The sequence below is a fragment of the Cygnus olor genome, chromosome 6 (assembly GCF_009769625.2).
Source record: "Cygnus olor isolate bCygOlo1 chromosome 6, bCygOlo1.pri.v2, whole genome shotgun sequence".
NCBI classification, from domain to species: Eukaryota; Metazoa; Chordata; class Aves; order Anseriformes; family Anatidae; genus Cygnus; species Cygnus olor.
The window spans coordinates 38,150,205-38,162,989 of record NC_049174.1 but is presented as its reverse complement, the minus strand read 5'-3'; the positions used below and the strand labels follow the sequence as shown (position 1 = coordinate 38,162,989).

The window sequence follows — 12,785 nt, the reverse complement described above, 5'->3', positions numbered from 1 at the left end:
TTATGCTAACAATAAATTTTGGCTTTATAGATAAGGCTTTCAGCATAACAACATTCAGCTTCTTCCTGATCTTAAAAACAAATAGGCCTCAATATGTGCTTAGTTGCAGGGCTTCCAAAATGGCAAGGCAAGGGGATCACCTGCTTGAGGGTATTTCTGCTTGGTTTCTTCACCATGTTAAGATACAATAGAAATGTAGGGAAAAAAGAAAAAAGAAAAAAAAAAAGATGTGGCCTTGGAGTCTTGCCTCTTATGTTACATCTTTCCACAGCCTTAGATAAGTCACTCAAATCTTAAACCTCCGTGTTTCTGTCTGCAAATAGGTACTGAAGACAGCAGTTAGGTCATGTTTATGGAAAGCTCTGAGCATTGAACATTTAGGACTTCAGTGTGACTTCAGTCTAAGAAGAAAAACACCAACCCTGTATAGACAGACAGGCTGGCTTCCACTTACTGCTTCACTGGGTCAGCATAATCCAAAACCATGGCTGAATGAAACTGTCCCACCAACACACTGCTGATACCTTCATTCCCAGCTGCGTTGCTGAGCCTTTTTTTGCCAGCAGAAGCATGCATATAAGCTGCTTTAGGAGTCAAACCTTAATCTGCTTTCCTGATGCAAGTTCCCAAGGAAAGGGAGCAGGACAGATTGGCAGAATGCCTTTAGCGGCCATGTCAAGTTTAAGACAGAATAAAAAGCACAGCCTTACTTAACATTTTTGGACAGCCAATACCCTCAGGACTCCAGCCTCCCTTTAATACCGAGAAGCATGCTTACAGCTATTACGGCAGACCTCAATAAAGACATTCTGCTGCAGGACAAGAGGCTATCCTCGCTCCAGGTTTTCTTCGAGTAACTGGTAGCAAATGATATACAGTAAACTCCAGTTGTCTCCTCTGCTTCACACGTGTGGTGATCAAAGCAGCGTGTCAAAGCGGTTAGCTCCCCCCTGCAGAGCGCTGCAGCATGCGTCGCTGCCTGTAATGTGCCACCCACTGTGAAGCCTGCCTGCCATCTGGATTTCTAACTTACATGGTAACGTTTACCATGATGAATTATCTTTATACGTATAGATTGCTGCCCAGCTATCTGTTAGCATACTAGCAGTCTAGGTACTGAGGGCTCTCTGAGTGTTTTGCTAGTGACCCAAACAATCGCTGCTTCCCTTCTCAGTTTGCTTTAACGTGAAGGTACAAGATGCAAATACATGATGAAGAAATCCTGCTGAGGAGGATTTTCGCTATTATGCCACTGAAAACATTTTGAAATCTGCAACAGGAGGACAGAATCTTACCACAGAATGTGCTGAAAAACACTGAGGGGGAGGAATGGGAAGAGAGAAAAAAACAACAAAACAGGCACGAGAAACAGCACTCTGCGCCCTGAGTTCTCATTTCTCACTCCTAACACTCACATTTCATGAGGAAGAAGACTGAGAAAGTCATCAAACCTTGCCTCAGAGGAACAAGGAAGGAGCAAACATACTTGTGAAATGAGGAGCTGGCAAGCTGCAAGCTCCCTCTCGCTGGCATTCATCTTCCTGTTGGAGTCCATCTGGGCACTCTCCAGCTGCTTGCTGCGGTTCACGAGAGATTTCACCTCAGACTTCATCTTGCTGATGTACAGCCGGGCCATGGTGAACTCCTCTTCGATCACCCCATTCACATCTGCTAACTAAACACACAGAAAATTGCAATCTTAAAGGTATCTAGAGATAGATACCTTCAAAAATGAGAAATTAAGACTTCTTGTCACGGCATGCTTCATCAATTCAGTGTTTTAGCTAAAGGTACTCACTCAACATCTACAGTAATCGAGCCCACCATAGTGGCAAAAGCATAGCTTGGAGAAACTTTCTCATGTCACTGGGACAGGAAATTTTCCTCTTTCAAGCAGCTGGAAGCTGGAGAGCGTTTTCAAGGTACTTGTTGAACAAGTCTCCTCTTGAAAGGTTGTGCTCCTTCAATAAGGAGCTACAAGACAGGCATTGGTCTGAAAATTTTATCTGGCAAGAGCAAACTAATTCCACTCATCTCTAATTATTTATACAATACCATTTATACATCATTTCCTTCCTTGGTTTAACACTGTGCCTTTTATTTCTGTGTCTTTCTCTTCATGATTTTTCTTCAGCTACTTAATTCATGTAACCCACCGAAAAGCTGCAAAGATTCTTCTTGAGCATATGGATAGCAATTTCATCTGCTTTTTGCCTCTTTTCTAGCACCAAGGGGAAGGTAACGTGCTGTATCTTCTCCCAACAACGTAAAAGATGCTATTGCCACTAAAACCCTCAGTCTGGTCTGAAATTAGACACACTTTGAGCAAGCTGCTAATTGCCAGCAAATTTGAAATTATTCATCTAAAACCCTTTCAATCTTGCCTTATTTACACTGACAGCTGTCCTGTAAAATGCTGACATCTTAGTTGCTATAAAAATTTGTATCAAACAGCCTCCATTTGCAGAGATTTCCTCTCACAGTTCCTATTGAAATGGCCACCAGAGGTTGCTCTAACATCTAGCAAAATTTGGTCCTGTGGTCCTGGAATCTGCATAAACACACCAGGCAGCAGGGATTTCATCCTCTGCAGTAAGAGCAGACTGGATCATCTGCTGACCTAAGGGGGCTTTAGCAGAATATCAACAATGCTCAGAGGCAACCCAAAGCACCCCAGCTGCACACATTAACTCTTATCTTTACAGTATGAAAGGGTTCAGGAAAGATCATCACTCAAAATCTGAGGAGTGAACTAAAAGCATGAAAATGGAGTGCGCTGCAAGTAAATTACATACATCTTGAGAATAAATTTCTTAACCAGTTTTACCAACTGTTTTGTTTGTTTGTTTGTTTTCCCTCACACGGTTTTCAGTGGACAGAAAATTCGACGTGAACATCATGAGAAAGATTTTCCAGGCAATGACAAACTCCAACAGAGATGTGCCATTTAGCAGTGGCCATGTAAATCTCCTCTGAGGCCCAAAATTTTGTTCATCTACAACATCAGGAGTACGACAATGGGAGCATCTACCTTCTCCATCATATCTGCAAACCCATGAGCCTGATAGAAAACAAATTTCAAAGCAAAGCTGGCCAAAATCTGCACCATCTCCAGGCTCATGCAGTTACCAAGGGTTCTACTGTTTCAACAACCTCCACGCCCCTTCTTACCTTCCAACTTTAGAGGAAAATGATCCTCTGTATTTTTTCCTCTGTAAAGGATATTCACCAATACACAAAAGTTAAGCTCGTCCTGCTGTCACAGAATCACAGATATTTATGTGGTATATAGCATAAATTTTGTTAATTCTGAAAATCAGTACGTTTAAAGCATCCTGCGTTCAGAAACACACTCAAAACTGTGGGCTCTTTGATGAAGCCAGCCACTGCTCAAAGCTAGGAAGCAAAGAGCAGAAAAACGTCTACGCAGATCTCTTTACTCAGGAGTCCTGGACAGCTGTCAGTACAGAAGTCTACCATTCATGTTCACCTGCATGGCAGTTGTAGGACAAACCTCACACAAAAAAGGTAGCTACCAGAAGCCATATCTCAATGATAGAAATATTTAGGTTCTGGGAATGTTGGGTCATGCCAGATAACTGTGGAATAGGTTTATGTGCGTATTGTTTGGGAGGAGAACCCAGCCCAGGCCTTGGACAGCAGAGTTTAATAAATGCATCAGCACACAGATGGGCTGCATTAGTTTAGCCCCAGACACTGCGCTGGGAATCAATGTGGTGATTGTGCGCACAGACACTGACCATCTCTGACACAGACAAAGATCTCCTCAGTGTTTTACACTGTGCTCTACCCAGGGTTTAAACAGCAGTGTCCGGGGAGAAGGGCTGCTGTGTCACACGTTCTCCACATTCCTTATTTTCATATGGCAGGCGGTGCACACTGGGGGGAAGCAGTCAAGACAGCCAACTTACTGTTTTAACATCGTTAGTACCAATGATCCCTCCAATCTCTCCCAGGTCTTTAAGCAGCAAGTTTAAGATTTCTGTAGCTCTCTTCTTCTGGTGGTTACTGAGCTCCTGCAACTGGCCCAGCTCCCTCTGGGTTGTTGTCAGAACCGTCTGGAAAGACGTAAAAGCAAAAGTTACCCTCCTTTCCTCAGATCCTCTCTATTCATACAGAAACCTCATTGAGTAAAACAAAGCGGAATTTCTCCTCTGGACATGATAAATTCACCAAACAATTCACTATCCAAAATATCTTTGCTTGAATAAAACAGCAGAGATAAAGCTGGGAGTTAACGGTGGCTCTATAAATTTCTCCCCGCTTCGGTGCATTTCAATAGTGCCACTTTTGGGCATCGGTTCTCCCGTGACATCTGGGTTACAAAGCACCGCTTTATATTTTCCTGAACATGCCCACTGGCTCAATGTACCGACACTCACTCCAGCGGCACACAATGCCACCTTGCCATAATCCACTTTCACAACTCACTTGCTAACAAGGCTACTTTAGATCTATTAAATGTAGTAAATCCTGTAAGAATCTTATTTGCATAATACATGTCAAAGGAGGTTAATCACAGAGAAACAGGTCCAGAAGGATATAAAATTCATTATTTTTTTTCAAATGGATTTCATAGTAATCTGTTTTATTAAAGTGGATAACAAAATCTTATATGCTAGATACGCATGAAATCAGACATCTTAACAACAACCTCCTCAGTCTGCGCAGGGAATTAAGGAACAAGGATGTACTAAGCTTGTTAAGCCAATCTTGATTTTTCTCAGATCAGATTTTTTCCTTACAATTGATACATCAGCTGAAGAAAGCTGATTTTTTTCTAATGCTCTTCTTGAGGTTCCCTGCTCCTCAGCACACAGTTCAGAGAAACACGGAATGATGCAATTTGCATAAAGTAGCTTTTCACATCTTTCTTGGCACAATACAGTTTTGAAATGATCAAAACACAGACTGGCCAGTTCTCACATTCCGCTCAGTAGCTGACATGGTGTGCAAAATACAGAGGTTGCAACAGAGCCACAATCTGCCATCAGCTTTCATTGAGCAGTTTCTGAATTATCTTTATTTTATCCTTTAATTACGACAGAAGAGAGAGGGTAGCATCAGCAAATACAGACCTTTTAATAGCTTCTCTGCTACTCCAGTCTTTAACCTATATACCTATTAAACATACCTGGAGGCAGTATCTGAAAGATTCCTGAAATGGCACGGGCTAGCAATTATCTGTGAAATTGTACGGAAATCTTTAGGAGAGGTGCAAAGTTAGGGGGAGAGGAGGGAACCAGCATTACAAACTGCTTGCTCTTACACTCTTCTGTGCCAGTTCATCGGCCAACTGCTCGTTGGCTCTTGTTTTGTCCTCCACTTCTTGGGATTTCTGGTCATAATTGACAGCTAATTCTTCCAGGGCTTGAAGGACCTCTTTCACTTCATCTTTCGCAGCTTCATTCTCAATCTGAAGACGGGTCAGCTCCTCCTGAATCTTCTCATAATCTCTTCTGGTGGAGGCCAAAAGCTGGAAACCAGATATCACAGAAGCATAAAACACCCAAGAACTCATTCAAAAGATAACACTGAAAAGGGCAAAACCAGACAAAGAGAAAGACAAAACGCGAGCAGGCAAGCGTGTGTACAGAAGAGAGAATGCAAGAGAAGATTCCTGCTCCTCTACCACAAACACCATCAGTTTCAGCATAAATGCAGATGAAGGAAGCAAAAAAGGCTTCAAACTTCAATGAAAAGAAAAATCAGAATCAAATCCTATTACAACACAGCGCTGAGGCAAAGAAGCTTATATTAAGTGGTATCATAGCTCCAAGTAAATTTTTTGCCCTCAACCCAATCCTGCAGCTAGGACAAAAAAAAAAAAAAAGAGAGAAAAAAAAAGCCAACCACACACACACAGCCAACCAACAACAAAGTAAAATACTTAGAGTTGAAGAGTTGCAGCTTCGAAGTGAACCAAGTAAAAGGGTTCTCTGAGGCAGCCTCAGTGATGTTATGGCGTTAGAAGCATATTTTGATAAACAAATTTATGATGATTATTTTTAGAAATCGCCTGAAGCTTGATGCTGATGACAGATTAGCCATACTTATTTGCAAAGTATTAACTAAAGAAAATACAGACTTCATTTTAATTTACTCTTTGCACACCAGTAAGAGATTCAATGATAGCGCTCAACTGTAGGAGTTCAGTTGCACAGTCCTACCCCTTGCCCTTGCACCACTGCATTGTATTAATGCATTAAAGTCTTGAAAATTCAGATATCAGGTTCTTAACAGAAAAACAGACTCAACAGTAGTCATATAGTGCAGAAAATGTGAACATAAAGCAAAGGTATCACCTACCAGTTAATGCTAGTATTGTACTTTTGTGTGATAACAACAAAAATCAGGACTTACATTGCATAAACACATCAAACAAAGCAATAACACAAAAAACTTAGTAATTGCACACATGAGACACAAGAAGGAATTTATGCTCAGAAGTCATCCTAACAGCAAAGTTTGGACAAAAGACTCACTTATGCCCAAGCCTTCCACGGAATGGATTACAGCATTGGTGTCCTGTAGCTGTCTCAGGCAGCAGAAGAGGCAGCATCACTGACGTGTGCTGACCCGGCCAGACACCACTCACCAAAGGTCCGAGCACCGTAACAACTAAAACGTGACTTGACAAATGGCTCTGCTGCACGTGGGAGCCAGGAAACCTCAGCGGAGGGACTCGTGCTGCCCTGCCCCACCGTTGCCCTCCGGCTCCTCGCTCCCAGGCCATGAAGGTCAGTGGGGACCCCATCCAAAACAGAAACATCCCTCTAAAACCAACCACCCAAAAGGCGGATGGCAGAGACGACGCTGCTTTTTTGGCTCAGAGCGCTAACGGAAAATAGGAAACCAACGAGCTTGCTTCAGACACTGGCACGTGCCCAAAGTGGCGAAGAGAGGATTCAGATGTAAGGGAAATTTATCTGCTGGTAATGCTGTAGCCTCAGAAGTGCACTCAAGTTACAAAAAAAAACCCACTGAATTGCCAAAGCCAGATGGCATGTAAATATTTAAACAACAAAATAGCTTAAAATAATCTTTCTACTAAACACAGATGGAACTATTATTTACATTTACTTAAGAAAATTTCTGCGTGAATATTACTGCGACTTCAAGTAAAGGGAAGTGTTATATATCACCTAGAGCATAAACACATCTCCCCAGAAGATTCTTGTTGATATAACATGGAAAAACATACCACGATTTAAAAAGGCTACTCATAACATTGTGGTGATCGGTCATAAACAAAGGAATTCCACCTAATGGGGACGGCTGCTTCGGGGGTGAGGAAGATCCCCTCCCATCCTCAATGCTGAAGGTCTGTTTCTGAGCTTTACTACCATGTCACAGACTCCCTACTCCTCAATTTGGAGACTTGGGTGTTATCATTATGTCCTCACGAGAACCAAAGAGCCTGATTTTATTAGAAACCAACCGTTTGAAGGTCAGCACCCCGAAGCAGAGGGGTGTCACCACCCTGAAGCGGAGGCACTGGAAGGTGAATGCTTGGAGCCCACCCACCCCAGAGACACTGGCTAGGAGAAGCAGCCAGTGGCAAAAAGGTACCAGAAGATACCAGTAGCAGCACAATGCCATCTGTGGCAGGTCTTACGTTTATAATTAACCTGCTAGCTTAATCAAGCAGAAAAAAGTACTCTGGTTAATTAGGAAGAAGCACAGTGAGGCAGCTGCTCTGCAGCACATATATCAAGGAGCTAATCACAAGCTGTAAGGGAGAACAGGTACATCGCTCCTGCAGTGCAGGCGAACCTTGCATGTGGAAGACAAAACCTTGAAAAATTCAGTTCAATTCCCCTAAAGGGGAAAACAAAAACACTGCGTTAGCTTTCAAAGGTAGGAGGTGGACAAGCTCATCAACTGAGCCAGCGTAACCTTCCAAACAAGCGGTACAACACCAGCTTCAAGGAATTCAGGAAGTCAGAAAAGCTAGACAGTAATGTGGGAAAAAAAAAAGAAAAAAAAGAGAAGGGGGAAAAAGTGGTCAGTAAAGGAAGGATCAGAGGTCACTGAAAACTTCTTTCATCTTCCACAACTAACACTGCGTATGGAACAGAAAAGGGGGTGGGGAATAAGCCAGCACACAACATGCTCCCAAATATGTGAAACAAAGAAAGGAATGCAGATCACCTTAAAAAATAAGACACAAGAAAAACCATGAGGAGAAAGATAAGGCTTAGATGAGAACAGTGATGTAAGATGGATGGGAGAAGCGAGATGGCCTAAATAATACACATCCAAAAATAATGTTGCTGAGAACGCATAAAATGCTGCTACATCTGAACAGCCATGGACACAGGCAGCATGTAAAGCAGATTAATCAAAAGAAAGTTGTGGCAAGTGAACAAAGAACTTAATCATAGAGCAAAATAAATCTGGTCATCCCTTCAGTGCGGCAGTGAGGATAAGACCCTAAAAGTAGCACATCAGTCACAAACGACAATTAACAAATATTTTTATATGTTGTTCTCTCCCTGTTAAGGTATCTAACCTTGGAAACCCTCTCTGAGTGCTTGGATAAAGATTGAGGCATGGACAGAATCATTTTTCAATTATAAGGCTGTTAAAAAAAAAAAATTTGGAACAGAAGGAATAAGTGAACTCCCACACCAGGGTTATATTCCTGGTCTGAATGTTCCGGATTCCCACAATTCGAAAAACAGCATAAAACCATCTCTCAATAAATATCACAGCAACATTTGGAGAACCCAGTAATTTGGTGTTAGTGCCAGATTTTACATCTTCAAACCTTCATATACAAGCGACAGATAAGGAAATGACTTGACTATCCTCTTCCCCAGCTAGAAAAGCACTAACATTCCTTCTGTGGATAGAAACAATCAAACAAAATGTTTAAAATGAGTAATCCAAGATTTCAGAGCAAATCTGGGGCAGCACCAATAAGAGATTTTTCAGCGTCAAAGATTTCTCTCATTACTTTCTCTAATTGCCCATGCCAAAATAATGAATATCCATAATCTATTACCAGCAGTAATTTTTACACTGTCAAACAAGGAAATATGTTAATTATCTACTGTCCACAGTATACCTGAAAGGATGCAGGCATATAGAAAAAATGCTTCTGAAGTGAAGAATACTGGCCAGACCCCTACTTTGGTACCTCCAGTGTCACTTCCCAGCAGGATGGTATGGTCTTACAAGGAGTTATCAAGGCTCAGTGCTCTTCTGAAGACATTAGGAAATTTGAAGTTTAAACCTAGCTGTAACCTGAGTGTCTCTTATTGAATTTTAGCCAGTTAGTATGTACATATCTAGCCAACAACTGTGACAAAAATCACTAAACAAGTGTCCCATAAGCAAAATGTGTTTTTGTTGTTGTTTTGTCGTTTTCTTCCTTACCTCCTCTTGATCCAGCATTTGTTGTTTTAGTTTCTCAGCCAACTGGCTTTGCTGGTTGATTTCGTCATCCTGCAATGAAATAGGGTTGGAGATTTTTAGTTTCTTTCCACAGTTCTCTTTTGATTGCTTTTATTTCCCCTCTCTGGAGAAGAAGGAAGAATAATGCCACAGCAAACCTTGCACAGGTTTGAGTGGCAGGAGAGAAAAATACACACACACAGAGCTGCATTGTAAAATCAATGCCTGCACCCAGCTGTCTCTAGTACAGACCTAAGCAGTTGGCCCTGATTAGAAACAAAAGACACTGATGTGGTAATAGCTGCACCTTAAGGTTTGCAAATGACCAAGAGACTTTTATAACATATATGTCATGCGTTTATAGAGCTACAAAAACATACACACCCACACACTCTGTCACCCTGTCCTCAAAATCAGTGAAGAAAGATCATTAGAGACAGATTTATTAACTAACTGCACAAATGAAAGAGGAACCTCTAACCAAAACACAGAACTCGGACACCTCATCTGTAGAACTTGCATTGTCCCATCCTAGAACGTAGCAGAATTGGCATCCTGCTCCATCCAAGACCTTAAAGGAAATGCTCGCAGGTAATGCACATCCAGGCATCAAATTTTACTGGCATTTCCACTTCTTTGTTAAGACAATGTCCTCATGGTTAAGAGCCGATCTTAAATCCAGACGAGAAATTGCGATGGACATTGCTGTACAAATCCTTCCTCCAAAAAGGCTCAGGAGGCACACCAAGCACAGCAACTGACCGGGTCCATCTCTGTTCTCGTGAAGGAACTTGCCGAGGTAAACCCTCGATTTTTTTTTGATTGAGTGAACCCAGTGTGTTTCACTGACAAGCCGGCTAATGGCTTGATTCCTGATAGCAAATATGGCTAACAAGCAGAATACACTGAACCGCTTGCTAACGTTCAAATAGCCCCAGATCTGACATAAGAGTGACCTACAATGTAAAAAATAAACGGGGATATTTTGTTTTTGTTTGGGGGATGAGATACCTTCTCGTTTTCCACAGCGCTGCAGTAATTCACCACATCACGCTTCCCATGTTTCCTAAGGTAAAACACAAACCTGCCCCTACCTCCTTCGAGACTAATAGAGGCTTTGCTACGTTTGATGAGGGAAAGTGAAAGAATGACCAACTTGTTTTTCTTCCTCTAATCAATATATAAAACCTATGGAGTGCTACAGGGAATGCATTCTCCATCCCAGAAAAGCTCTAATTTCTTAAAGACCTTAACAGGTACTTACGTGCTACCAACCCACTGCTTTGTGCATTTGCAACCAGACTGTGCCGGGACCTCATGCCATGGCACAGCGGAGCTAAGGCTTAGCGCAGCTCTCCATTATCCCCTCGGTACTCAGGAACAGCCGAGCGTTAACCACCAACACACAAGGAAACAGGGGGCTTTTTCTGGCATTGTCCCGCCAATTACGCTTGAAAATTAAAATTAAGTTTTGATTCAACATTAGGGCGAGGCTGAAAACTTTTGCTTGGTAGAGTTTAAGCTGTTCTCATTCATCATGGTCAATGTTTTTAGTATGCCTTTTTTTTCCCCCCCTTCTTATCTTCACACGAGCCAAAGCTATTAACAGCAAGTGCTCGGTAGCTGATAGCTCTAAGTGCCAATAATGTATTTCAAGCTGTGCAAACCAAAAAAAAGCCACCTGTACTCCAGAGAGTGCTCACAGCTAGAACAAGATGAACAAAAGAGGTCCAAAAGATGGCTGTATTTTTTAACATTCTAATATACAATACATATTAAGTTAGTCTCTTTTTTTCCTCCCGTGACTCTGAAATTACAGTTTGCTGAAGAAGTACAGTATTTACATAAATCACTGAACAAAAGGGGGCTAAAAAGCCTGTATTGGGCCCTTAAGTTACAGGCAAACTTGCCTCCAGTTTCCTGGAGAGGGAACAGCAGATACCTGACATGATAGGGCAAGATCCATTTTTACGCAGCCGCAGCATTTTGAATTTTGAGACATCTTCCAGTGCATGGTGCTCAGGAAATACAGTGTCACAAAATCTTTGACTATCATACAAATCTCGTGAACAGCATGCCCTACACTGCACGGGGTGACAAAATTATCACAGAAAATTCATTTACAAGCACTTAGAGACTGGAAAGTTCTTCTAGCAATCCATTTTCACAACATTCTTTCCAGCTAGTGTGTAGGAAATTCAGAAGTTTAGATACAGGGATGAGACCAATTGTCAGACAGCCACAGCTATACCGCACAGGTTCCAGGCATCCTAAATCCCTCATGGAAGCAATCCCTCTGCATCTCCACAAGAGCATGCAGCCTGGCAGGAGAAGGAAGAACAGCTCAAACCAATTGGGACACAAAATCAGTAACAAAACCAAAACCCAGGCACACCCATACAGTTTGGTTTGGTTTCCATTTACGCCCAGAGAAGGGAGTCAGAACAAACGTTCGCACCTTATCATCCAGCTGCCTGTAGAGACTGGCAATCTCCTCGTCGTATTTCTGCTTCTCCTCTATCGAGATGCTGGCAACGACCGGCGTGATGTTGTCAATAATCGGGGTGTTATCACAGGGCTCCAGGTTCTTCTGGTCCTTCGCGCTGATCTGCTCATCCTCGGGCACGGCTTCTCCTGCGGGCACACAAGCCACGGTCAGGGCAAAGGAGAGGGGAGCCCAAAGCCACGGACATCCCAGGCTGGTCCTGTGCAGCTGCTGAGGGGCACCCAGCAAAGCCAAGGGGGGCCCACGACAGCCCTGCCAGCTGGCACAGGGCGGGCCGTGGCCATGGATAAAGGTGAGAGGCATAAATCGGGTGGCAAAGATGGCCAGTCAGCCCCACAGCTGGACAAACAGACAAAATGCAGACAGGCTGACCTCCTGACTCCTCTTGCACTCAAGCCCTCTGTAGACGGGCTCCATGGATTAACACAAGTGTAAATACGGAGGAAGAAAAATCGGACGCTCAGCCTAAAGCCTAGAGGCAATCAAATGTCCCTTCCTACCAGATTTCCAACTGCCTTATCAACTCTCCCCCTGCCAAATGAACCTCTAAAGCACCAGGACGACAAGCAAGCCAGCTGTGTTTAAAACAATATTCACCTTCTCCCTTGTCACAGCTAAAATTAAACAGCACAGGCCAATTTTCAGCTGTTGCCTATACACAGCAGATAGGATGCTATCCCTACATGTTTTCTTGCGAACTACTTTTCTCCAAGGAATATTCTCTCCGACAACGTACGTGCGCTCCAATTACAAGGCTGCTGCAGTCGAGTGAAGAGGGACAGCAAGCTGCTCAGGCCAGAAATTGAATCGGCATTCATCAGCCTGGTGAGAGACTGTTAGCTGCTGAATGCATTGT

General features: G+C 42.8%; 1 protein-coding gene across 2 annotated transcripts in view; it reads right to left on the bottom strand.

Moving 5' to 3' along the window:
- Nucleotides 1–12,785, bottom strand: part of KIF5C (kinesin family member 5C) — a 70,357-nt gene that overhangs the window by 20,249 nt on the left and 37,323 nt on the right. For both annotated transcript variants that reach the window (XM_040560851.1, XM_040560852.1), the window contains exons 12-16: nucleotides 11,882–12,057; nucleotides 9,406–9,474; nucleotides 5,291–5,497; nucleotides 3,933–4,079; nucleotides 1,487–1,675 (exon numbers count right to left, since the gene is read on the bottom strand). In XM_040560851.1, coding sequence (XP_040416785.1) covers nucleotides 1,487–1,675; nucleotides 3,933–4,079; nucleotides 5,291–5,497; nucleotides 9,406–9,474; nucleotides 11,882–12,057 — 788 coding nt within the window. The remainder of the gene's footprint in view (nucleotides 1–1,486; nucleotides 1,676–3,932; nucleotides 4,080–5,290; nucleotides 5,498–9,405; nucleotides 9,475–11,881; nucleotides 12,058–12,785) is intronic.